Source organism: Bradysia coprophila (genome assembly GCF_014529535.1).
Source record: "Bradysia coprophila strain Holo2 chromosome IV unlocalized genomic scaffold, BU_Bcop_v1 contig_81, whole genome shotgun sequence".
NCBI lineage: Eukaryota > Metazoa > Arthropoda > Insecta > Diptera > Sciaridae > Bradysia > Bradysia coprophila.
Window position 1 is genome coordinate 2533874 of NW_023503375.1, and position 26210 is coordinate 2560083.

The window sequence follows — 26210 nt, forward strand, 5'->3', positions numbered from 1 at the left end:
CACATCATAAACGGCGCATTTAACACACAAAGTAACTACAAATTGTAATTGAAAAATAAATTCCACAAATTAATATCGTACAAGTAATCTGTGTTGAATGGGTATGCATTCAAAACGAAAATTATTAACCGACATTCCATACACATTACTTATAGATGGGATGGAGATTATGTGTAAGATGAAGACATAGAATAATAATCATAAAAAAAGTAACATTTTAAGCTGATCCACAACTTATTAACAATATATTGAGAGAAAAATTTAATTTTGCAACACGATTCAACTCAGAGGCCAACACAACACCACACACCACGTTTTAAGTGATATTTTAATAAGATTTAATGAAATGCAGTTTAAATCAGAAGAGAAGGAAAATAAATGCAAAACAAAACAAAAATCATTTCTGAAATAAAATTCATTTCGATTTATAATTCACATTCCATGCCACTGCAATTGGATTATAAATTTCTTGAGCGGTTAAGTCATCACATTTTACAATATTTATCACTTTTCATTCATGGTATTGAGCACAGTCGAACGTATTTTTAAGGGAATTAAACGTAATCGCAATATTTTCAATTTAATTAATTAATTAATTTCGCTGGTAAAAGTAAAGTATAGCGATCATTAACATGCAAGTGTTTAATGAATTTGCATAGACACTAGGCCCCACCTCTTGGGTGGGTCAGGCCCCTTGACTGGCTATTTTTTTTCTATAATTCCAGGCTTAGTTTTCTAACCATTTTTAAATGAGGCGGTGTTTTTCAGATCACAAAATTAAAGTCACATGAAAAGGTGATGTCTCTTTTATTTAGGAAACAGCAGTCATTTTACTCAAATTTTCTCAAAAAGAGCTATGAGTTGAGGTCCAGCGAGCGATGTCTTACTCCTAATATGAGTCTCCTATATAGTCTACTAAAAGCGCTGAAAAGGTGACGTATTTCTTGCCTATCTCTTGAAAAAATAAAACTCGTGTGAATTACGGCCCTCGCTTCGCCCTGGCCGCAAAGTTCACACTCGTTCAAACATTTTAGGAACGAAAAAAAATTCTTTTAAGAATACGATTTCACGCAAAAATGGTCGTATATCCCAGATTACTAGTTCAATTAAATTCCAATGTTCGAGTTTAACCACATGAATTACGATACTGGTCGAAATTGATTTTTGAAGCCTCTGAGAATTACTCTAGCTATCGGTTTCTCAAGCAAGCAAGCAAAAACTCTTTTGGGAAGTACTTCTAAATTGTTAGACCAGAAATCCAGAATTTCACTACTCGTCAAATAAGAAATTTTTCTGGAAATCCGTTGCAGAAATGTCTTGGTATAACAAGTTATGTTTACAATTACTCCAAACTCACTTGTCCAATATCATTCTCTGTCAATTAAAACAAAAAATTTGAAAATCGGGTAAAAATTACTCAAGTTATCGCGCGGTAACAAGAAAAAGCGTCTGTGTAGAATTTCTCCCATCTCGTTGTTCGAACATTATCCATCTGCAAACTAAGAGTCAAGAGTTTCAATCTTCGTCGATTAAGACAAAATCTTTGAAAATCGGATAAAAATTATGGAAGTTATCGCGGTAACAAGTAAAAAATTCTATTTAGAATTACTCCCATCTCATTACTCCATTATTGCCCATCTACGAACTTAACCTCATGATTTTCATTCTCCGTCGATTAAAACCAAAATTTTGAAAATCGGTAAAGAATTACTCGAGTTATCGAGTCCACAAGGAAAAGCGTCTGTGTAGAATTTCTCCCATCTCGTTGTTCTAACATTATCCATCTGCAAACTTAACCTCAAGAATTTCAATCTTCGTCGAATAACACAAAAAATTTGAAAATCTGATAAGAATTAGGAAAGTTATCGCGGTAACAAGGAATAAAATTCTATTGAGAATTACTCCCATCTCATTACCCCAATATTGCCCATCTACGAACTTAGCCTCATGATTTTCATTCTCCGTCGATAAAAACCAAAATTTTGCAAATCGGTAAAGAATTACTCGAGTTATCGAGTCCACAAGTGTACGGACGTTTTCTGTATTTAACGTTTTTTGCCAATGTAGAACATTTTCAAAATATCAAAGTGAACTTAGCGTTACGGACATTTAAGAGTATTTTCTTTCATAAGACCCTGACTTTCAGTCAAGGGAATAATTTGCAAATTATTAGTCTTAGGTATGTGGAACTGTGGGGATAATCATAGAAATTCGTGGGATAATTACATCAGGTCCGCATACAACGAATACCGACCGCAAGAAAATTCAATGTAGATTCAATGTAGACGACTTGCTTGTCCATATTACTGTCGAGTCTTGTAGTTCTTTTGATCTAACCGTTGAATGATACCAAATCTTTTACTTCATTTGTTTTAACATCCATTTTTCTATATAAGACCATATCTTAGTCACAGATACGTATTTTTGTTGTCGTTGTCTATAAAAAATGATGTAACCATACCTAAATCTAGTGACTAGGAGATTAGCCTTCAGGATATCGTTCATCGTACAAGTGTTCATTGAATGAACTTCATTCAACCTCACGCTTCACATAATTCAGTAAGTCGTAATGATGGTTCGGTTCGATACGAGATGTTGTACATACAAAAAATAAGCTCAATTGACGATTCGCAACGAAGGGTGCGACGCGTAGCGGAAATAAATCGAACATACTTATGTCCGATATTCATATCTTTCGAACATAGAAAGTAGTGTCACCTACATTACGTGCAAATCGCGAATGAATAGATTTATTAAGTTTAAAGTCTCGACTTTTACAAGCCAACGCAGGTTTCCTAAGTAGGTCTGTTCCGATCAACTGTTATCACGAAATTTTACTGGCCGAACCGAGGTTGTGTCTCTGTGTATGAAATTTCACACTTTATAAAGCCTTGGAATCTAGTGCTCGGTTTAGTGCTATAAACAAACATATTTAATAGATTAGATGCAAACTCCGTTAAATTTTTCAAACATAACATCCCCATCCCCATACTTCGCTGATCTGTCAACTTCTGTGACACTCGGTTTTTCTTTAAGTGTCCACTCCACTCAACAAAAAGTACTCCGTGAGAGAGACGTGAGAGAGCGAGCTGTCAAATAAACAAAGGGAAAAATAGAAAAAATTAAATTTTGTCTCTCACACGGAGTACTTTTTTGGTAAGAGTAACTAAGCATTACAAGAAAATCTAACTTGACAAAAATGTTGTGCTTTTGTTGGGTTTGATTTTTCTTACAAGAATACCAAGTATCCCAGACAAAACCAAGAGAAATTTTCTTTTATGTACATTACGAAAGTGCACATCTTTACTGTCTTTTGATCTATCAATTTAAAATCCGAAAAATCGCATTAAAAAATCCGCATATTTTCGCCTAATTGTAAAGAAAAAAATATTAAAGACTCGTCATTCCTCGCTAATCTGTCTAATGGACTGTCTTTTCAACTTTTCAACACCAAATCATAAATCTATCAATTTATTTGCATAACCGCATCGGAACCCCATTAAAATGTTATTTTATTAGCGTAAAAAAAGAGGTTAAAACAATGACCTTACCCACTATCACACTCAATCGATTCCGATTAAATTACATAATCGGCGGTAATGAAACGGTTAGTCAGCGCATTGAGGCACTTCCATAAAAATCGAGAAAATCAAAAGTGATTTATATTTTTCTTCCAAATATTACTTCTCTCGGCAATATATAATGCGTATGATAATTTACCAGACATAACATGAATAAATTACTCAGGCCAATCGGTTTATTGTTATTAAAAGTTATGGGTAGTGTGTGTATATCAAAAAGAAAAAAAATTCAAAGTGAAAAAAAACGTAAATTTTTTAAGATTATGTCATGTGTTCATTTCGCTTCACGTAACACACCATTTGAATCATATCCGAATTATACTTTACATCGAAAGAAGTGTATAAAGGAAAGACTTTTATTAGCCGCCCATTGTAATCATTCTTATTAAATTACATGCTATAATGTCCGCTTAAATATAATAAATAAAATGTAAACAAATTTTTTCCTCCATAAAAACAAATATAATTTATGCTCTGGCTGGAAATCTGGAAATGTATGCCATAAATTTGTTGTGATGTTTTAACAATATATATTGGCTTTTAGTCAAAGAATATTTTTTTAATTTTTATGCATAAATAACGTAAATATGTAACAATATCACAGGCACACAAAAAATCTAATAAATAATGCAAAAATCTAATTATTTTCGATTTTATTAGCGAAAAAAATTTGTGTTCGCTGCTTTTTTCTACCTATTAGTGAGTTCAGTTTCCTTATTTGTGCGCTTGGCGAATTGGTAACTTCACTTGGTTACATAGAGTGTAAAAATCGAGGTAAAAATACAAGAAAAAAAATTGGCCGTAAACACGTAGGCATTAATCTCTATAAACAACACGGTATCTGGCACGGTACATATATCTAAATCTACACAGTGAAAATGTTTTCATGACAATCGATAAACAACACACACATAACCTGTTACTCTATTAAGCTGCAGCATGGCGTAATATTTGAAAAACATTAAAATTTCCGTTTATCCAGACGACGCTGTACGCTTATCTCACAAAAATAATTGAAACTACAAAATTAACTTCAATTTTCTCCTATCAATTCCCAATCTTTGACTTTTAATTTGAAAATAATTTGAAATTTGAAGAGAGAAAAAAAATCCCATTGAACATCCATAAGCTGAAAAACTGTTATGCTGTGCACTAATTACCTGCCATTAACAACGAAAATAATAATATTTAACTAATTTTACAATTTAACCATTTTGACTTTATGCAATCAATCCAACAAGCGCCTTTTATTTTTGCATGCTCAGGCGCGCTGTGGATTATTATACCAGTATTTCAATGTTATGGATTACATTTATACGGTGAACAGTATAAATGCACATATGTATATATATACTTGAGCGCACATATCAGATGTGTGTTACGGACGTTTATAAGCTCTTCCATACACACCGTAAAGGCCAAACTTTCGCTTTCATCTTTGGTATATTACAGACATTCGTTCGATTACAATGTGACTGGAAAATGGTTAAATGTTTTGTTTGTGCGGAGAGAGGAGACTTCTATTGGGACTTTTAATATCTGTTATCGATAACTTTGACAGAATAAGCGATGAGCTCAGGATAATTAGATCTTTTTAGAGGTTAAAACTAGCTGCCTTTTATACCAGTTAGAGGGTAAGTCTACACTCTTTAAAGTAAAAGAGCCGGTATCAATCTTTCGAAAATGCTTACCTTCATCAAAAGAAGTAGAAGATTCGAAAATTAAAAAAGCGATTTTATGTAAAGGTTACCGGAAATTGTGCGAATATTTTTTGAAAAATTTCCTCAGTGCAAGCAAGTACAAAGACAACGGTTTCAAAACCGCATCGTCTAATGTGTGAGTCTTCAAATGATTAACCTGTTACAGACAGCTGTCATCTGTTATCGACAACGGCAGCAAAAATAAACGACAAACTCTGACTCATATAGCAAAAAGTATGTTCGAAACAAACGAAGTAAAAGATTTCTGAAATCAATCTCTGAAAGTCTTCGATCAAATGAAGTAGTAATTTGTATGGTAAAACTGTTAATATGCTTGCCATCTGTGACAGGTTAAGCAAGGAAATATGTTACATAATCTGACCCTCCGCTTCCCATACACCTCGTTTTCCAGAAGTTTTATCACAGACTTTTCGGTTGATTCTAAATTATTCTTCGGAAACCATGGGTCTTGCAAGTTTACCTGTCTCATATAATAGTGTTAAACAGCAGTCTATCAACTAAATGTTATAGGTGTGGTTGTTATAGCCGCTTCTAAGCACAATCTATATGCAAGAATCAATTTTACGTTCGGCTCCTCTTTGCACGACATCTTTCAGTAAATGAAAGGTCTACCTGGGACACTAGGATTATTAACGCAACAGAAACCATATGGGTGCAAAATCACATTTTATTCGTGTAACAACATTCTGCAACTTAATTCGATTTTTTCAATAGACTGTCCCAGTCAGGATAAAATTTGTTTTTCATCCTTTCGCAGTAGTTCTTGATGTTCGGAAATTGTTCTGAAAAAAACGTGAATTTGTGGTTCAAATACCCAACGACATCTACTTATTAAAGTCTTACCACTGACTATCTTTTCGTACGGTGATCCAGGAGCACAGTACACACATTGGGCCATAACACCGAAAATGGCACAATCGATTTCAGTTGGTTCCTCCCCGAGAAAATAGGAACTTTCTCCGAGGAATGTTGAAACAGCCTTTAAATCTCCGGTTAATAGGCCCAATCGTTCCTCGGGTGTGTGTAACAAAATGCCCTGATTTGTTAGAGCCGTTTTTACTCGCCTTGATACAGCTTTTTTAATGAACCAATATGCTATTCCTGACATATCCATTATTTGATCGATTTGATCGAGAGCAGTGATCCAACGCCATTCTGCTATGGCACTGAAAAGATTTAAAATTTAAAATAGTCGAAATGACTGAGCCAATACTGAAAATAATTACTGAATAAAGTGATCCTCCAACATGATTCTCATGGCTTGAGATATTGCCTTTTCTTTGGCGGTCGCATTTTTCCACAAATCTACCTTTAATTTCCTGTAGTAGCAAAAAATTCACTTAATTCAAGGTGACACTAAATCATCACTAAATCATTTACAAAACTCATTTACTTGTTCAAGAATTCAATAATTAGTTGCGAATCAGCAATGTCTTGTCCATCAATCGTGATCCATGGAGTTTTTCCTTTGCTTCCAAACGGTTTACTCGTATCAAACTGGAAGAAACGGTTCAAAATTGTAATTTACAATTTACTTCGAAAGTTCGCGAAATGGAAAGTTCGACGTCCCTGGATAACTATTTCGATATATAAGTCAAAGTTACAATTTTCTTGATTTTATTGCGAGTATCAATTGTTGCGCAAGCATCAGAAATGTTTTTCCAACTCTCTCGCCTTATCCATACAATTACAAAAGCGTTTCTCCGATTTACGCACAAAATTTTACGAGTTTTTCTCTCTGCGCAACGAGTTGCAACATACCAAAAGCTTAAACTCACTACTTACTGTGTACGGAATTTCTGCCATTCGTAAATACGTTTCCAATTTCAAAACATATGGAGACGCATTTGGACAGACTTTTGCACGATCAATGCTGTGGAGAATTATTTTACTTTTTTCTACGGCCATTCTTACTAGAATATGAAAATCAAACTAACGATGATGATGTTCATTTTTAGGTGAGGAACTTAAATATGTCAATGTTTGTTCAGATAACAAGATAGCCCCCCTCTTATTGAAACCGTATCGTACATGGGCGTCGAGCATAGTTCTAGACTGAGGGGCTCGATTAAACTAACTATTTTATTGGTCAGATTATACCGAGTTACTGAGTTCAAAAAAAATCGTTGGGAGTCCAAAGTACCCACAACTCCTACGACATCGGCGCCAATGGTATCGCATAGCGAAAAACACAATGACTAATGATTATGTCACTTGATAAAAAACGTTCGGTTAAACTGTTTACTTACTATACAGGTTACATCAATCTAAATCTACGTAGAGGTTCCAGTAACGTTGATTTTTGATTCTTAGTACAATCTTGAAATACAAACACAACTTCAGGTCAGATTGGTTAGGTTTATACAGTCAGAGAGTTTGAATGCGCTCTCTACTGTAGTATCTCTGATATCGGCGATTTTAACTTCACTTTGACGACCGGCTACACCATCTGTTATCGGCAATAACGACAAAAAACAGCGATGAGCTCCTGCTAATGCCGCCTTTCATAGCAAAATGTATGTAGAAACAAATGAAGTAAAAGACTTTATTTCTCAGTGTGTCGAAAATGGATCAAATCAAGTAATAGATTCGGCAGCTGTTCTAATGATATGTTTTTCCGTCTGTGAAAGCTTAATGTAATTAAACTCCCACAAAATATTAAGAAAGCCAATTGTTTTGAAAGTCGTCTCTGGTACTTTATTGTATATGGACGGTGTGAACAGTTTAATTCACATCTAGCGCTGTTTATGCTGCAGGCCGAAGGCAAATACTAGCGTAAAATCGCGACTTTAATTAGTCATGTAGAACATCAAAACTGTAAAGTCATGAAAACTAACGCCCACATTCGTTGATAGTAATTGCTTATTGGTGATTCAACAATGCATGTACGTTTCATCATTCAGACAAGCCACTCGTTTAAAAGAAAACCGAAAACTTAAATAAAATTAGTTTCCGTTTTATGGTTTTCCATCAAAATGTAACTTAAAATCCCATAAAATCGAAGCTCATTTAATTTTCACAAAGAATTATTTTCAAATGTAAATCAGCTACCGTTTATATGTCCATGGCCCGAAGGTACATTTTAACGATCGCACAGAGATATTTTAAACGGAAAAGGTGTACAAAAAACAAATATTTAAGAAATGAAAAATTACTAATCACAATCACCACATGTGGTACGAAAATATAATATAGACAGACACATTACTCGCAGCTCATTATTTGATAATGTACATATGAATACAATATTGTTATGCAATTTTTGTACAATTCCAAAAATATCATTCAAAAGAGTGTGTTTGGGAGCATTATAAGACAATTTTCAAAATATAATTTTATTTCAAATGTGATTTTGAATTAAAATATTGAAAACTTTTTATTTGGAATGAAAAATTGCTTTGATTTCCGCGTTTGTCCGTGTTTCTATGTGCCTTCGACTCGAGACATGTAATTATTTATGTTTTTAATAACCTTTGTCTTGTAGCGGATCTATAAATACAATGCAAAGAACGTTGTTTGTGTTAAAATTGTGGTGGGCATTACACAAAATCTACAATTTATGCAGCGTTTGGGTTTCGGTACGGAACTAGAAGTTTATATAATTTGTTCTTCTACGCATCGTCAATGTAATTATTCGATAATGATGTGAAAGAGGTACCAGTTCCAGTTTTACATGTACTTTTTCACAACGCAGGCGAGAAAATAGTCGTTTTCTCACCTCAGCTGAAACTTTGGGAGCCATTATTGTGAAAAACGTTGTATTGACCTCGGGAAAAAGAAAGAAAATTTAAAATTTTCGGGTGACCTGTGGCCCTAACTACGCTCTGGCAACAAACAACACGCTCGAAATGAAATTTTTGACTATTCACCAGATCGGCAAATACTATCCGTCGTATAGTGAAGAATCCATAAGTAAGAAACTCTCTTCGCTGTTTGGACTCTATCTGTATAACAATATCAATGTAACATTTCAATGTAGAAAAAAGACTGAGTTCTGTGAAGGGTGTTTTTTTTGGACCAGCTGGGGAGCTCAGCAGCCGAATCTTTCACAACTTAATATATACGAGAGACGGTTAGTGAATTGTTATCGACAACCAAAGAACTTACTCTGGAATTCATTTACGAATAGCCGAATACTCGTTGAAACGGTTGCTCCAAGCTATTTGAGATGGAGTTCGGTGCGCAGGGTAACCGTAGTTGATAATGCAGAACGTGATAAGCATAACAACTACACCTGAAAAATCAATATATTTTGACGCTGCTTGTATTTGAATCCTTTGGTTCTGTTGGTCCAGAAACGTCGACTTTCCTGAAGAAACTCGGTAAACTAATGGCCAGAAATTCTAACGGACCATGGTCATTAGATATTCTGTTATAAAAAATTTCAATTTCCATTCAGCGAAGAAACACCATCCAACTGTATTCGGAACAACTTTGGAGTTGACGACAGTTGTGATATTTTCAACTCGAATTTATGTTTTGAATAAAGGAATTGAATAAAAAACAAATTATTTAAACCAATGAAGTAAAAGATTTTGTACCAATTGATTGTTAAAATGTGGCTTCGGGACAAAAATGGATTAACTAAGTAACTGGTATACATTATGAACTAGGTTAAACAATTGATGTAATAGATTTGACGGAATTTCACCAAATGATAAATTAGAAATTATTCAGTTGAGTCGGTTGGGAGACAGCCATTTAGAGAGTTTTGTAAAAAGGGGTTAAGAATTATTTCAACTTAAACTCTTTTTCAGTTTTGGTTTGACTCAAGTCTTTGTTTTGTGTAAACAAGAAATACATTACGGACTTCTTGCAGTTCTCATTTTTCTTAAACGAGACAACACTTTGGGAAAGACATGCTATTTGGCCTAACTGTGTTATACCGGAAAAACCTTATAAAATTTTATTATTTATTTTACTAAGAGATAAACCATTAAATCTGTTTAACATTAAATTAAATTGAACGTGCTACAATAACATGGAATTAAAAGTTTTCAGTCAAAAGCGATAAGGACCAGACCATTCAATTTATTTTAATTTTGCTTTGCTTTTATAAGACTTTCGAATATTGAACGTTTAACAAGACTTATGGAGTGTATCGATATGAATTGAACAATTTTCGAGCAAGGGCACTTTTATTTTATTATTTTTTTTCCTCTTAAAAGCTGAACATGTGACTTGGCAATATTCATAATCACTTTAATAAGGCAACACAATATTGTCGACCACGATCGATTATTATTATATTTTTTTGTTGAATTGTGTGAATTATTAAAGCACCGCAAAGTGAAAGATATGGAACACACGTGTTAAGTAATTGAACCGAATTGAACGGATAAATATCATTACGATTGTATAATATGGACATATAGTGGTTTTTATGTTCGATAAACAATGTTTTTACAGAATTTGATTTATTTTTGCTATTTTGGAATTTTTATATGAAAGGAAAATATCGATTGATTATAGCAACGTATGTTTATCGAGGATATTAATTCTTTTTTTTTGCTTGGACATTAATTGACGGACACAATCATTTAATTTGGTTTTATGTTCAGTGTTGTATGGGGAGCACATTGGACGTTGATTGATTGACTGATAAGGTGTTTATTGGGTTACTTTCAATGTGCCATGCAACTCTCCGAATCTGTGTCACGAAATTAAATTTTGTTTTCAACAAAAAAAGCCCAAATATCTATCAAATATTTTACGTCTTTTCATCGAATTTATTTTAAGGGATTGGTTCACAATTTGTTGCTTCATTTGTTTAAACCTGTTACAGACGCCTGATCAGTGACCAGTATATATGACCAGTATTATTATTGGATCTATTACTTTCCTCTGTCAAAGTAATTTTAATCGGTTGATTTCAAATCTTGTACTTCAATTTTTTTAACATTTATTTTACTATATTGTCACAACATAACCCAGAGCTTGTCATTATTTTTGTCGTCGTTATAGTTAACAGATGAATAGCCGTATGTGACAGGTTTAAACTCGTTTAATCGAGATATCGCCGCCTTATATCTATCACTAGACAATACCCTAGAACATCATAATTGACCAAAAAATTGATTCTGAGTCGTGCGACTCAATCGAAAATTTATGTATACGTTGGATTAAAGTAGGGCTCTCGTTAACAAATGAAATGGATGTGTCTTAAATCAGATAGAGAAAATTATGAGATGGTTATAAGTCTATGTAGTAAGATTTTCAATCTGTCGTTTTGTTTAATGAAAATTGTAAATATGAAAATTCTTAATAAAACAGTCAATATCTTGCTATCAATTTGTTGTGCGAAATCTTTTACTTCAATTATTCAAACACACGATTTGCTGTATAAGGCGGCATTAGCCAGAGTTTGTTGTTTACTTTTATCGCCACTGTCGATAACAGATGTGGATGTGAGAGCGTACTTTTTTAAAGAGTAGCGTTGTACCGATTAAAAATCTCTCAAGGCTCTGCTATTGGGCCCATTGTGCTCAAAATATTTAGTTATTAAATTCAAAAAATTAAAATTATGCCGAGAATAATATTCATCTCACTTCAAAACGTGTGAAAATGAAACGAATTTCGTGTTATACATTTTAGATTATAAAAGTCACCCATAATGTAGTAGGTAGATGATCGCATCCACAGACGAATCTTTGACATTCCGCCAACCGAGAAATGAGTCAGTCTTTTGTTTTGCTGTTTTTTGTTTGTTTGAGAATCCAATTCTACCATCAGGTAAAGCCATTTCTATTAAAGGTACGATATGGTATGGTGACATTTCGGTTAAGTTTAATTTATTGCATAATTAATGTGTTGTTGTTGTCGTGGTGTTTTTTTTCGTCGTCGTCGTCTTCTTCAAATATTATCGGATCAGCTTAAATGGTAAAAATGATAATTTGAAACTGTGCGAGACTTGTTAGATGATGGTGTAGACATGTAGAGTAAAAATACAAATTGGAATTCTGTCGAATAGTTTTTTTTTGTTTTCATTGACCTTTACGAAATATCTTTTTTTAAGTTGAATTTTATTATAATGCGAAATGTGATCGAACGAATTGTTATGCAAAAAGCAAATAATGCGGGCTGTCAAGCGAAATATGACTTCCTGGTGTCATTAAATTTGTAGATTTATTAGAACTGGTGCTATATAATTGTGATTTTATTTTTTTTAGATCATCAATTAAACCACGGATGACAGTGTAAAGCTGTAACCTTTACACATAGACAAAAAAATAATAATAATTTATTAAGAGTCTTGGTTTTTATGTTCCATCGTAAAAATGGTTCGGTACAAAAGTGCCATGCCGTCGAGTAATTAAATTTAATTGAATTGCAACCGAATAACACAACTCGTTTAATAACTTAATTACTCTGTCTGTGAGATTTGAAACGATTTGTTTCAATTATTTCTTCGTATGCATCAAATGTTTTTTATGGACAAAACTCTGTTTAGTTATGGCTGGAAACTTAATTGTAATTATTTCGTTACATTTACTGCATTCATCGCATTTCTTTACAAATTGATCCAATTCCCACAAAATTTAAATTAATATTATTAAAATACCTTATATCCTATGTGGTAAAAAATTGAAATAGAAAAGTTTTTTTGCAAAGTTTTTTTTGTTCTTCAAACGTCTGAATGAAAATTTTTGTAAAAATAAATTCAATGCATAATCTACATAATATTTAAGCAATTTGGAACAGTTGGCATAAAACGTATGCGTATGAACAGTTGAACATAAACACAGGAAAAACGATTATTGAAAAAAATCAACAAAGAACTGCGCTTTTCACTTCAATCGTAAGCTGCAAACTAAATTCAGTGTTCAGCTGGAATTGTACGTGTTATCATCGGTGATAGGGTGGGTCATATTTTGACATTTGTTTTTCTTTATACTTTTATATGCCAGGTCCCAGATTGCTCGTAGAGTGATCCAAAAGATTGTTTTGTGGAAGAGATTTAAAAAAATGGTTTTCCCGCACCTCAAGATGTATTTTGGTAGTATTAGATAAGGGTTGTTCGTATAGCTCAATGATTTTTCCGGAGTGTGATATGAAGAATTTGATATCTATTGTAACTAGCCCTACATTCGGTCAGGGTAATTTATTTGCTATGGATCAAAATGAGTCAAATTTACACAAAACTAGTTCAATCGACTCAATAAGTTGGCAATAAATTAGAGTCGAGCCTAGCAGGATTTATTATTCGGAATGTTACAATTGTTAAAAGTTTTCTATGTGCAGAATAAGCACCAGCTGAATATCACCAGCTGGTGTACAAAAACACTTTGTATTGTAAACAATTCAAAGACGCAACATACACACAGTGCATTTCGACGTTAACGTCATCTATGCGCGCACATAACACGTATGGTTGAAGTAAACAAATCGTTCAGAATGTGTCTTGATTGTTTATCATACGGTGTTCTGTATTCCACGAGTGTTCCCACTGTTCAAAGATTAAATCAATCAAGTCACTTCTTGGAATGTAATTGGTCGAAGTAGACAACACTTTGATATAAATAAGATGTGAAATATATGGTGTTTTTCTCAAATTCTTAAGGTGGATTTAACAATTTTAAGATTTTTAAAGAATCAGTTCTGAAAAACTCCCAAATTTTCTTAAATTTGGTGATTTCTAAGAATTCTAGGAATTTAAACAAATTTAAGAGATTAAATCTTAAAACTCTTAAATTTATCAAAAGTTGTAGAAGAAAAAAACCGAATACGTCTTGGAGCCTTGGAGGAGACATCAGTGATTTTTCTTTGTATTCTACAATAGGGAATATATTCGATCTTTCCACTGTACTGCACTGACATGCGTAACGGATCGAAAGTGACAGGGATCTCTGTTAGGCGACTGAGTTAATTTTCCAATAGTATGCCTAAATATGGACAATAAGGACTACAGCGAAAAATACTGAAATCGAAGTAATTTCAAAAGGTTTACTTGTCATTTCATTATTTCATGGTTCCATATGTAGACTTCGAGACAGAGACTTAGAGATAGATAGATTTCGAGATAAAACGTCAGCAGTCGATAATCAAACATTTACCAAACGGATTATATGATTGAGGTATCATTGTCAAACATGCTGCAGTCATTTCAAAACCACCTTATTGGGTTTACAACTTCAGCCAGTGTCAATGTTTCCATCTGTGAAATCACTACCACAAAAATCAAAAATTCGTCTTGGGCCATGAGTTAAAAAATCAATGGTAAAATAAACGGTCCACCCTACCGGCAAAGAACTTTTTTTTATTTCAAGTGTAATATTTAAATGGGTAAAATTAAAAAAGTTTATACGAAAATGAAACTCTGCACACTGACTGGAAACAATATGAAAATGCTGCAAATATACGTAATAAATTACAGTGCTGCTGATAAATACCATATGAATGACTTTCAATTAGCATATGCTTGTGAATAAATTAGTTCATTCAAAAGAAAACCAGCACGTACGTACGTACAGTATATATGTATATATAAACTATCTGTATGCAGTTATTGTACTTAGTTTAAATGTCGATTTTTTTTACCATTTTCGTTCATTTTAATGTACTTTTTTCATCGCTTATTTTTCGAATTTAATGTTGTAACAACACAATGTGCGGATGTTTGGTTTAAATTGCATTATAAATCAATTTCGGTTTTCTTGCGTTATCGAATAATTCACGCCTTGTAACCGTCAGCTGGTTACTGTATGACTTCTTTTTTTATATTTCGTTATTTTTTTGTATTTTATATTTGTACACGACATTGAAGTGAGCAGAGAAATAAAAATTATTGTTAAAAATTTGCAAAATAAAGAATTAAGAAATTTGTACACAATTCGATTGCGAAAGATCTTGATTAGCTTTCTCGTGGTATTTATAATGATGAAAATGTAATGCACAATAATTCGGACAGGCCCTTGAAATTTTAAAGAATCTTTTACAAATTTGAATAGAGAAACCCATTGGCATTGCATTATATGAACTTTATCGATGCAGGAAAAGATTGACTTTAATCCAACGGTCCATTGTCTATTCCAATTTCCAAAAAGTCACCTGCTTCGAGCCTTTCTCGCATTCAGTACAAGAGTTAGTTTGTCTATACTATTAAAATGGGCAATCGACCACCGAATCCAATCCACTGATTGTTTCAAAGAGTAATCAGGAAGTGAACATGGATACTTTAAGTCGACATTTTTGCTTTCAACAATAAATTTTATGTTTCATCCAAGAGTATTGTAACGTGAGAAGCCGTCTACCGCCTACAAATCATATGTTAACTCGCATATATTCACTGATGTTTTGTTGATTAAATGATAATCTGTCAAGTTCGCTTTAAGGTAGATTTTTTTTGGTGTGAATCGAGTCTCAAATCTTAAATAATTTTATTTTGGAGATAAAAACAGAACAAAAAATATTTTCCTTCGTAAATTATGTCATATTTATATTGGTTATGATAACAACGTGCACCATACGTGTTTCATAAATTTGTATATTAATTTGGGTTATGATTTATGTGAAATAAATATTAAGATTAATAAAGCTGCTCGCATGGACCGGTCTTTTCCCACTTGAGGGAAATAAGGTATTACATTGCCGTGTAAGCTGATTAAAATAAACAATTTTATTTGCTTGGATGATCGAGTCAAACTATATCAAAAGCTGACACGTTTTAGCAATATCAATGGAAATTGATGGGTATGGTAACCATACCAGCTAAAAAGGTCTTTTCTTCCCAAAATATTAGTCCACTAAAATTGCTAGTTGAAACGACTAGTCATCTGCTATCGACATTGCCGACTAAACAAGCAATTAATTGTTACACTTCTCTTATATATAGGAAAAGTGTATCTTAAAACGAATGAAGTAATAGATTTTTTATCAGACTTAATGATTTAACTCTAACTAAAAGGTTAAAGATCCCGGATGGATTCCACATTATCGCGGAAGAAATACTTTTCTGTATGGCGACTGAAACGTTCATAAATGTTAAAACAATGTTTTTCGCCTCATAAATCTCAGACTTAACACAGACAAGCATTTCATCGCAATGAATATCGACTCCGATCGACTCTATTACTTCTTTTGGTGGACCGTTTTCAAATGAGTGATAAAAAATCTTCTACTTCATTAGTTCTATCAAATATTTTGCTATAAGAACGAATTAACCAGATATTATCGCATATTTCTGCCGTCATTGACGATAACAGATGAAAGACGAAGGGAAAAGGTTGATTTTTTTATGACTTGACACTGGCACTGGAGTGAACTGGAACAAAAAGATGTTATATATTGCGTGAGATCTATTCTCCACGTAAAGACATTCCTCATTCATCATTAAATTTGAATCAAAAATATTTCTCAAGAAATCATCCACATAATTACAATCATGTACACAACAAGTAATAATTGAATCCAACCCAACCAAAAGTGCATTACATAACACCTGAAGCGTAAAAAAAAAAACATTTTTACTTCTAAGCAATGGGTTTTACTAAATGTACAACACCCAATTTATGCGAATCTTGGTTACAATGGTACGTACGCACCGAATCATTGAATTCATAACGCATATAACCTCAACACCAAAAGGCATACACACATAACAATAATCAATTTTAACTTTGTCGAATTAACAATCCGTCTTAAATTTTTATAAATTTTGTATGGGTTTTTTTCTCGCTACGCACATCAAGAACCGCATAGAAGTAACGACGGCTTTTTTTCCACCTTAATTCAAAAGTGGTGAACAAACCTATAATTATTGTATGTAGCATTTTATAAACATCATATAATCCTAAAAACCTTGCATATCTAATACCTCTCAGGTGTACATAAATCACACGCAATTACACATTTCACACAGCCCATTGTGATTGTGAAAGACAAGAATTGAATTTAATCTCTTCAAATCAAAATGATATATGACGATGATGGTACTCTATAGCAGTGTATCTATTTAATTCCATTATAATAACCATTGGGCATTATATGAAGTTATAAAACCGAGATAATACTTATTCGCTGCGTATAGCTATTATTAACCATTTTGTGTTTTTATTCCGGGGCTCAATTATATCCTATTATTTTAGTAATTATTTCTCGAATTATTTTCAATTTCACTTTGGATCGGTAAAAATCATAAAACTTTCAATGAAAACATTTTTTGTCTTTTCTTTCTTAAATAACTACAAATCTCATCGTAATGGATGTATCAATTATCTGAGTGTTGAAAATTAAAACGTTTATTGCTGATGAACTTAAAAGCTTTGTTTTTGTGATCAACCGAATATTATTTGTTGTTAAATGCATAATCCGCTGAATACGGCTACGACTTTTTTGTAATTATATACGGGCGGGCTTGTACATTTACTTAAAGAAAAAGTGAACATAATCGTTCAGTACTTATTCCATTTATTAAAAGCTTAAAGACTTAATTTTGAAAGCTTTATTATTTATATTGCATAATAAATAATGGAAGAAATAGCACATTTTAGTCATATGTCGTCATCTCTGTTATCAACAGCGATGACAAAGATTAGCAATAAGTTGTGACTAATATAGTCTTATGTAACAAAAAACATTGCAAAACTTTTGAAGGCATAGATTCTGACAAATCTATAAAGAAAGTAGATTAGAAGAAGTAATAGATTCGACGAACTTATACAAATTTTGCATATAGTTTGTAAACCAAAGGTTTATGCAGAATCAGCAACAGCTGAATATCTCCAGCAGGTCGACAAAACAATTCAAAGTCAAGCTACATACAGTGCATACATACGTTAAGATCATCTATGTGCGCACGTAACACGTATGACTGGAGTAAACTCGTTGTTTAGAATGTGTTTTGATTGTATATTATCCAAGTAGAGTGTGTTTTTTGATCAGCTGGTGAAGTTCAGCTGTTGCTGATTCCTTACAAACCTTTGGTTTACAAACTGTTATAAATACTGGAAGAAATGTCTCGTTTTATTCATCTATCCATGACAAAAATGAGCCATCCATATGTAGTCTTATATAACAGAAAAAAAAATTTCAAGATTTTTGGGAGCAGATTCTCGTTAATTTAAGAATTCGTGACTTGACAGTTGTCACCTTAAAAGTATCGAATCGTATGGACCACTGTTAGCACTAATGTGACAACTGTCAAGTTACAAATTCTTAAATTCACTAGAATCGGTGCAATGCTGTGCTAATCTATAAAGAAAATAGATTAGAAGAAGTAATAGACTCGACAAATTTATAAATGAATGTAATTGGTATGACCGTATGACCGTCTGCGAAAGGTTAACTGTTAAAATTTTGTTCCTGGCATTTGTGGTTCTGGCAGCTACTTTAGTTCAATCCATTGATTGGACTTTTTTCTACTGCAATAATTGCGTCACACTTCTGAAAATCTTTTACTTCATTTGTTATAACATTCATTTTGAAATATATAAGACGCCGTGCCCGTAAAAATCGTTGATTGACCTGTTACAGACGGCTGTCATCTGTTATCGACAACGACAGCAATAATAAACGACAAGCTCTGACTAATGAGGTCTTATTATATCAAAAATTATATTCAAAACAAATGAAGTAAAAGATTTCTGAAATCAATCTCTGAAAATCTTCGATCAAATGAAGTAATAGTTGAGATTTAGTAAAACTGTTAATATGCTTGCCGTTCTGTGACAAGTTAATTTGTTGGTTTAGATATCGATATCAATGTAAAGTTATGTTAGATACTTGTTTCCTAGAGAAGTCTAGAAAGATATGGAAAAAGCATTCAAAATTTGGCTTCTTGTTAACTAAAGTATCTTGCACGTCTGCATGATAATTTGCTAATATTCGAAGGTGGTTGTACCCTTCGCCATCGGCTTGGGTTACAAGCTTCACCCTGCACAGTTTAGAGAGTTATTCGCAAATTTCAAGAAAAACTAAACCGTACACTTGTAAGCAAACAATCATTGTCAATAGAGCCTTGTATAGTGAAAAACGATAAACTTCTGCTACTTCTGAAATGTTGTTTTGTCCTCCTAAAGGATAATTTGGCGATAATTGTGAACTGAGTTCGATCATTTCAAGGCAAAGAACTATTTTTGAGAAAACATTTTCCCAGATTTTCTTGAATTTCCTCACATTTTTTGGGAGTATTCAGGAAAATTTTTGAAAATCTAGGAAAATATATGAAAATAACTGGCCCTTTAATCACAGTACATAGTCCAATACCTTTACTTCACATTGCAGTCCACGCCACTAATTTTCCTTCATACAAGGAAACACACAACCAATTCGAAAATGATTGTATTTAAGCGTGACATTCATCCAGCAAAATGGTTTTGCTTTATGAAATAAAAGTGACAATTACCAGTCAATCCGAAATTCATCTATCAAACTCACGAAACCATTATCAAGTAGACACACGCCTAAAATATCTCTTAAATTGTTGGTTTTAAGTATAATTTCGTGTTATGAAAATTATACGTTATTATCATTGCCAATGTTCGCATATTGCAATTTTAATGTTTGTGCTACACAAAACTCTCGTTAGGCATAAAATACTCTACTCTGAATGTGCACCAAATTTCAAATAGGTAGGTTGAGCGTGTAATAATAAATAAACATTCAACAGTCAAATTGTTATGTATTAATTGTACTGTAATTTTGAACAGCCTTTAATAATATTGAGTGGGCTTTCGTTGGAAGAAATATATTTATCTTATCGATTTTCTATTATTATTATTTACCACAGTGTTTATAATGTGGCTAGCATTCGTATACTTTACATTGTCCCATGATATGAAAGAACGTACACTCAATAGATGGTTTCTATTCGATCATAAACAGACACGGTTGACTTCGTTATTGAGGTACTTAAAATTAATTCGCTGCTATTATTGCAACCCCTCAATTTTCGTCTGGCAGAAAAAAGGCGATTGGAATTTTATTACTTTTCGAACAAACATTTCAGATGCTAAAAAGAAGTTTAGCAACTGAATTTTTGTTTCGATATTTCGTTGAATTATTCATATTGCTTACACAAAAAAATCGACCGTTTCGTTTTTCCATTTTCTTGTTTATAAATTCAACAACATCCGAGTCCAATAACACCGCCGCAATTCAACTCAATTTTATTATACCATGCATGATTTGTACTTTTAATTCTTGTGTTGCACTTACAAAAAAACATTTTTTTTTTGTTCATTCCATGCACTCGAAATCGGATGTCTAGATATACCGTTTTCCTATACAACATAGCTGGTAGGTGAATATGTGCAACGAGAAAAAAAAAATTGCTTCAAATTATTTTTCAATTTATTTTTTGCTCATGAAGTAGCGTTAAGTGGGTAATTGCAGCGCGGTGAAATTGATTGTGTCGTTAAAAATTATGTTACTCTTTGACGTATTGTTCGGTTGCTGGTTCTCTGCATAAATATATATTCCTCTTTCGAGTCACGAAAGACCGATATATGGAGACATAAATGTGATGCAAAATCATGGTTAAATATATTGCATTGGTTTTCGGCTGATTTTCGCTGAAAGTAACAGTTTATGTAAAATTGAATTTGCTATAATTTGGCTTATTACTGAAATATTTATCACAAGGTCGTTCCAGTTATTACGTTAAATGGTGTTTGTACCGAAATATATTAATTAATCTGTCACGAAAGATTCGGACCTTCGAAAGAGCAAGTGCAGACTGGACAAATTGACAATCAAATGTTGATCAATCATTTTGATTAACGATAACACCAATACCAATATTGACAAACCAACATAATATCGTTTATGTCGTCCTCGTACTCGGAAATATATTCAAAGCATATGCCCGGTCAATACACCAGTATTAATGAACCGACTAATATTTGAATCAAATGGCACATCTCAAATGGCACTTAACCGTAAAGCTTCAACTACTTAATCAATTTTGTAATTTCTGGTCTATGACATTTAAACAATTAACCAAACGAAATATTCGTTAAAACATCTTCAAACATTATACCGGCTATAATGATACATCGGTGATGAAAAGGTTAATTGATGTTATCTAATTCCCCCTTTTTCCACCAAAAAGTACATAATTTGAAGATGTTTGGCAAAGCAAAAAAATAAATCGTTGTATTTAGCATACAACGACTGGTAATGTAACGAACCAGCGTACAATATATTTAAACCATATGAGCATCATAACAAATGTGAGCATAATAAATACGAGAAGAACACTCTCGGTTTTTTGAATTGGACATGCGTGTGTGAATAAAAAATGTACTCGCCGGGTAACAACATATGTAAATATTCGAAATGGAAAAGTGTAAGTAATAAAAAGTGAAATAAATTCAACAAGCTTTTGTGATTGATGGATCGTATAATTAACAATATTGTCCGCTAGATTTGATTCTGTTCGTTTTTGAGTTATGAGCATTTTTATTATTCGTTTGATGAGCATTGCATAAGTGTTGGATTTTTAATAGACAACACATTATTATGCTGAATCACTATATGCAATATGTAAAAGAGGCATTTTATCAATTAGGAACCAATTTGTAAAGCCATTGATTGTGTGGTTGTTGTTGCTTTTTTTTGCTAGTTGAATGCTTGAGGTTGTAGATGACCCGAATAGTTTGATATTTTTTTGATCGTGGGAAAAGCAACAATATTTTCTTATTGGATACCAGAGCATGACTTAGTGGAATTATTTTTCTTCAATTTCTCTAAATTTCATCAAAGGTCTGTAGAATCGAGAAGTAAAATTTGAAACTTTCGGTCAGATGCTGCGAGAACTGAAAGATAGTATCTCGGATGTAACAACTTGTGTTACGTAATGGTCAGCGTCCGAAAATAAGTTGAAAGTAGAGATAAAACTCTTTTTACTGGTAAGAGATATACCATTGGTGAGAGTGAAAACTGCCAATCCCATAGTTCCCGTGTAAAAAGCAAGAAATTCCAATCAATTTCAAAAATTCAATTCGAATTTTTCCACTAAATTCCACTCGAAATTCCGACATTTCTATTTAATTCTACAAAATTCCATTCTTATTTCCAAAAAAATGTATCGGACTGTCCCAAAAATTTCACAGTGGACCCTCCGTGATTATACATTAAATCTGTTATTTCTATCCCATAAAGTTTCGTTGCAAGTCGAACACGGGCTTACTGGATGGGGCAAGCGGAGACCAAAAAAAAACGAGCCATCAGGACAGTCGGAGCGTTTGCTGCGACTGAGCCCCGTACAAACCCGTATATCTATTGCGTACGTGACCCTAGTGCGTCTGTCACCCTACTTTGACCGTAAGCCTATTGCGCCGGTTAATGTAGTTAAAGTAAAATTATTATGTAATGTGTACATCTTACAAATTGCGCATAGCGCAATTACGAAGCCCCGTACGACGTTCCTTTCAAATGAAACAAAAATTTCAAATCGCCCTAAAAATTTTATTTTTTTGAAGGGCCTCAGTCCGAGGACCCAAATTAAAAAAATTTTTCAACTACATTCTATTCGGCCTTTGATTACCTTCCAAATGAAACAAAAATTACGAAAAACGGATGAAATTTGCTCGAGTTATATGTAAAATACACATAGGGCCCTAGTAGCGGCCTTAAGCCAAGGACCCAAATTTAATTTTTTTTCAACAACATTCTATTCGGCCTTCGATTACCTTCCAAATCAAACAAAAATTACGAAAAACGAATGAAATTTACTCGAGTTCTATGTAAAATACACAGGGCCCTAGTAGCATTTCACTTCTAAGGCCCTAACTCACGGTCCACTCACCCGATTTTAAAAAACTTCCTGGATTGGTATTGACAATACCTATCATTTGCCGTGTCATTTACATTTCCATCGTTTATTTTGCCATAAGTATCGACAAAAGACCTTAGATCACTTAGGTGGCCCTAACTCACGAAGGGCCGACCCAAATATGCCCATCTTCGAACTTAGCCTCACTATTTCGACTATCTTTCAGGGAAAAATTTTTGAAATCGGATTTGATTTACTCAAGATATCGACCTGACGGACAGATGGACAGATGGACAGACAGAAAATTTGTATTGCAGATTCGTCATCTATGAACGTAGGCAAACACTTTGCCCTTACCGTCTGCTTCGAATTCCATCAATTACACACGGCATCGTAATCCTATAAGCTCCTTTGTACTTCGTACGGGGCTAAAAACGTTATGTCGCCATCAGGTCACTCTACTTTTTTTAAATCAAAGTTTAAAGCAATTTTTTTGTCAAAGGGGTCTAGCGTCAACTTTGGAGGCTTTAGTGATAAGAGCTACCGCTTAGGCGTGTTTGTGTTGTATGTTTTAACTTATACGTCGAAAACAGGTCATCTATCCTTACAAAAGAAACACAACGCTTTCTCTGACTTCATCAGTCTCCGAATATTTTCTATCATCATGCTAGAAGCAGTGCTGTGGGTCTAGGGGAACTAGGGCTGTCACTGTTTTGGTGTTTGATTGTATGTATGGCTACAATTCGAAACTTGATGTGTGTGTTTGTGACTCGTCTGAAAGCTTCAGTCACTACCTCTGCCACGCCATATAGCAAACAACTAATAATTTTCTTTGGACAATTCAATACTGATTGAAATATGTAAACTCTAAAGAGTCTAACTTCTGATCGGAAGTCCACCCATTGCAGTATCAATACAAAACACTGAAAAGAAGATTTCTTTTCACAACGACAATGCAATAAAAAACTTAGTTTCCAATTAAACCCACTTAAATTCACTTGGAAGCTATTTTCATTACACAATCGAACCAAATTCAACCAGCCTAATTATCGAATTTCCAAAAAAAAAATCTATCTCCAAGAAGCATAGTAATTTCTTCCTATGTAATCAAATTTACACAATGCCATTGTACAATTTGCTTTTTAATAAGAAGACTAAGACGAAAAAATCATTACCTACGTCTACTCGAACATTCCAACACACTAAAGCACAGAGCAAAAACATCATCATCTGAACATTACATAAAAGTCTTATTAACCGAAATCACAAGACAAAACCGTAAAACCGCAACACCAGAATTACCATTCTTTGTTCGGTATTGTTATGCCATTACCAAAGTTAACCAAAACAAAACAAGAAAGAAAAAAATTTGTTGATCTGACTGACGCAAAACCAAAAATGAAATAAACGAAAATTACAATTTTTAAAACCCGAAAATAGTTCAACTATTAAATCATAATCATAATTATTAAACCAAATCTCATCATCAAATTACATAATTTCATGCCCAAAATGCGATTATCGATGGCACACAAACAAACAGACAAAAAATAATAATAACAATAACAAAAACCATTGACGGAACATTCAACATATATATATACCTGTATACCTCGCTACCTCTACCACAAGAGTGCAACATTTTATAACGTGTCTGCCTTTTATAAATAGAAAAACCAAACAGCTAATGACAACGCATACGAAAGGTATTGTATCGTTTGAAATAAGTAGCAAAACGACGTCTTGTTCGGTTCATTGCATTGACAGGTTCGATTTGGCAGTTAAAAAAAAAACAGAGAGAAATAACCGAACCATAGGCACCATCGCGTTTCGGTAATTAATAGCAATTAATTAAAAATCGGTACGAACTTGTGTTTAACATCAATTTGGTGTGGCAGGCCTTGGGCACGTTTGTTTCATTCAGAAAAAAACACAACAAAATCGACAAACAAGAACAAATCTATCACATTGTCATTATAATTAAATCTAGGTGCGGGTGTTTTTCACGTTACATTTTTTACGTCGGTAGGGTGATACATATGAGTTAGGAAAGATGGATCAGATTCTTCTATAACTCTTTATTCCTTTGTTGACTTTACAATCAATTGCGTTAAAGTATCTGTCGATCAATGCTTTTCGTGAAATTCTAGATTCGGCTGCTAATTTTGTGCAGAAAGGAAAGGGTGAACAGACATTACCGGTCTTGCTTACCTTTGACAAACCACAAACGGAAGAAAAATTACCGAATCTTTTACTGCTTTTTGAACTGAATGACATATTCTGCTATATATAAAGACTAGCCAAAGCTCTCAGCGCATATTTTTTCGTTGTTATTGTTGATAACAAATGATGGCCTGCTTATCATCAGTTCTGTTGGGGGATTCTTCTATTACTTCAGTTCTGTAAACATTTTTTTTGCTATATAACATCTCATTAGTCAGAGCTGGTCGATTATTTCTGAATTCGTTTTCGATAACATATGAATGCATAGGACAACTACAGTATACCATATTAGTGTGAAAGGTAAAGAAGAATTCCAGAATACTGGAAAAGAGAAAAGTTCCAGAAGAAACTCTTCGGTTCGCTAATCTCCTTCGACTTTCAGTGCTTACAACCTCTTTTTAAAAGTAATTCCACTTGGTGTATAAAACGACCTCACACGTTTCGAATTGTTGCCCATTTTAATCGGTATCACCCTGTCATTTCTCAATGTTATTATTGTTATAAATCATTATGAATTACTATTAAACGAAGTTTCCAGCAACGCTCATTCATGATTGCTTGCTAGATATATATATAATACGGTCCATGTGTGGTATACCATTAACAATACATCAACTGCATCAGACAAAATGTTGTGTTTTAAAATGAAACCGCACATTCACTATGTTATGTCCATTAAATTCTTGATGAAATGAAAGGGTACGTTTAACCAATTTATAATTATTATTTTTAAAATTTTCGTACAGTTTCAGTAAATGCGAACGGACCATTTAGAGTCAAAGCAAATTGAAATTCATCGGATTTTAATCTGAATTTTGAGATAGGATCGAAATCAGGTGTGTGTGTGTTTGTAGCTGTGTTGTTTTATGAATGAAATTTATTTATTGATTGATACCGGAGCATTTCTTTATCATTTATTGAAATCGATATTTTTTGGCTTGGAATATTTTAAATTATTGCTATAAAGTTACA

The 26210-nt window shown here is 33.2% G+C and overlaps 2 protein-coding genes and 1 long non-coding RNA gene across 4 annotated transcripts in view; 1 reads left to right on the forward strand and 2 right to left on the reverse strand.

Annotated features, from left to right (window-relative positions):
• LOC119072404 (putative uncharacterized protein DDB_G0291608) overlaps positions 1-26210 on the forward strand; it is a 64284-nt gene that overhangs the window by 24584 nt on the left and 13490 nt on the right. The gene's annotated exons all lie outside the window — the stretch shown is intronic.
• On the reverse strand, positions 5958-7245 carry LOC119072408 (failed axon connections homolog). The gene is made up of 5 exons (XM_037177625.1): positions 7088-7245; positions 6696-6799; positions 6529-6621; positions 6146-6468; positions 5958-6084 (listed from the first exon to the last, which is right to left on the reverse strand). Exons 1-5 carry the CDS (start codon positions 7208-7210, stop codon positions 5996-5998), a joined length of 732 nt encoding a protein of 243 aa, XP_037033520.1. The 5' UTR covers positions 7211-7245; the 3' UTR covers positions 5958-5995.
• Positions 11341-18236, reverse strand: LOC119072409. Its single transcript, XR_005086856.1, has 4 exons — positions 18035-18236; positions 15001-15007; positions 13778-13779; positions 11341-11350 (listed from the first exon to the last, which is right to left on the reverse strand). It is a non-coding gene; the product is annotated as an uncharacterized LOC119072409 (long non-coding RNA).

Excerpts from the sequence above, each read along its gene's own strand:
- LOC119072408 (XM_037177625.1), bottom strand. The coding sequence starts at position 7,210 with ATGGCCGTAGAAAAAAGTAAAATAATTCTCCACAGCATTGATCGTGCA. Across the intron at positions 6,800-7,087 it reads TGGCAGAAATTCCGTACACA|TTTGATACGAGTAAACCGTT; the intron begins GTAAGTAGTGAG and ends CGTTTCTTCCAG. Across the intron at positions 6,622-6,695 it reads ATTATTGAATTCTTGAACAA|GAAATTAAAGGTAGATTTGT; the intron begins GTAAATGAGTTT and ends TTGCTACTACAG.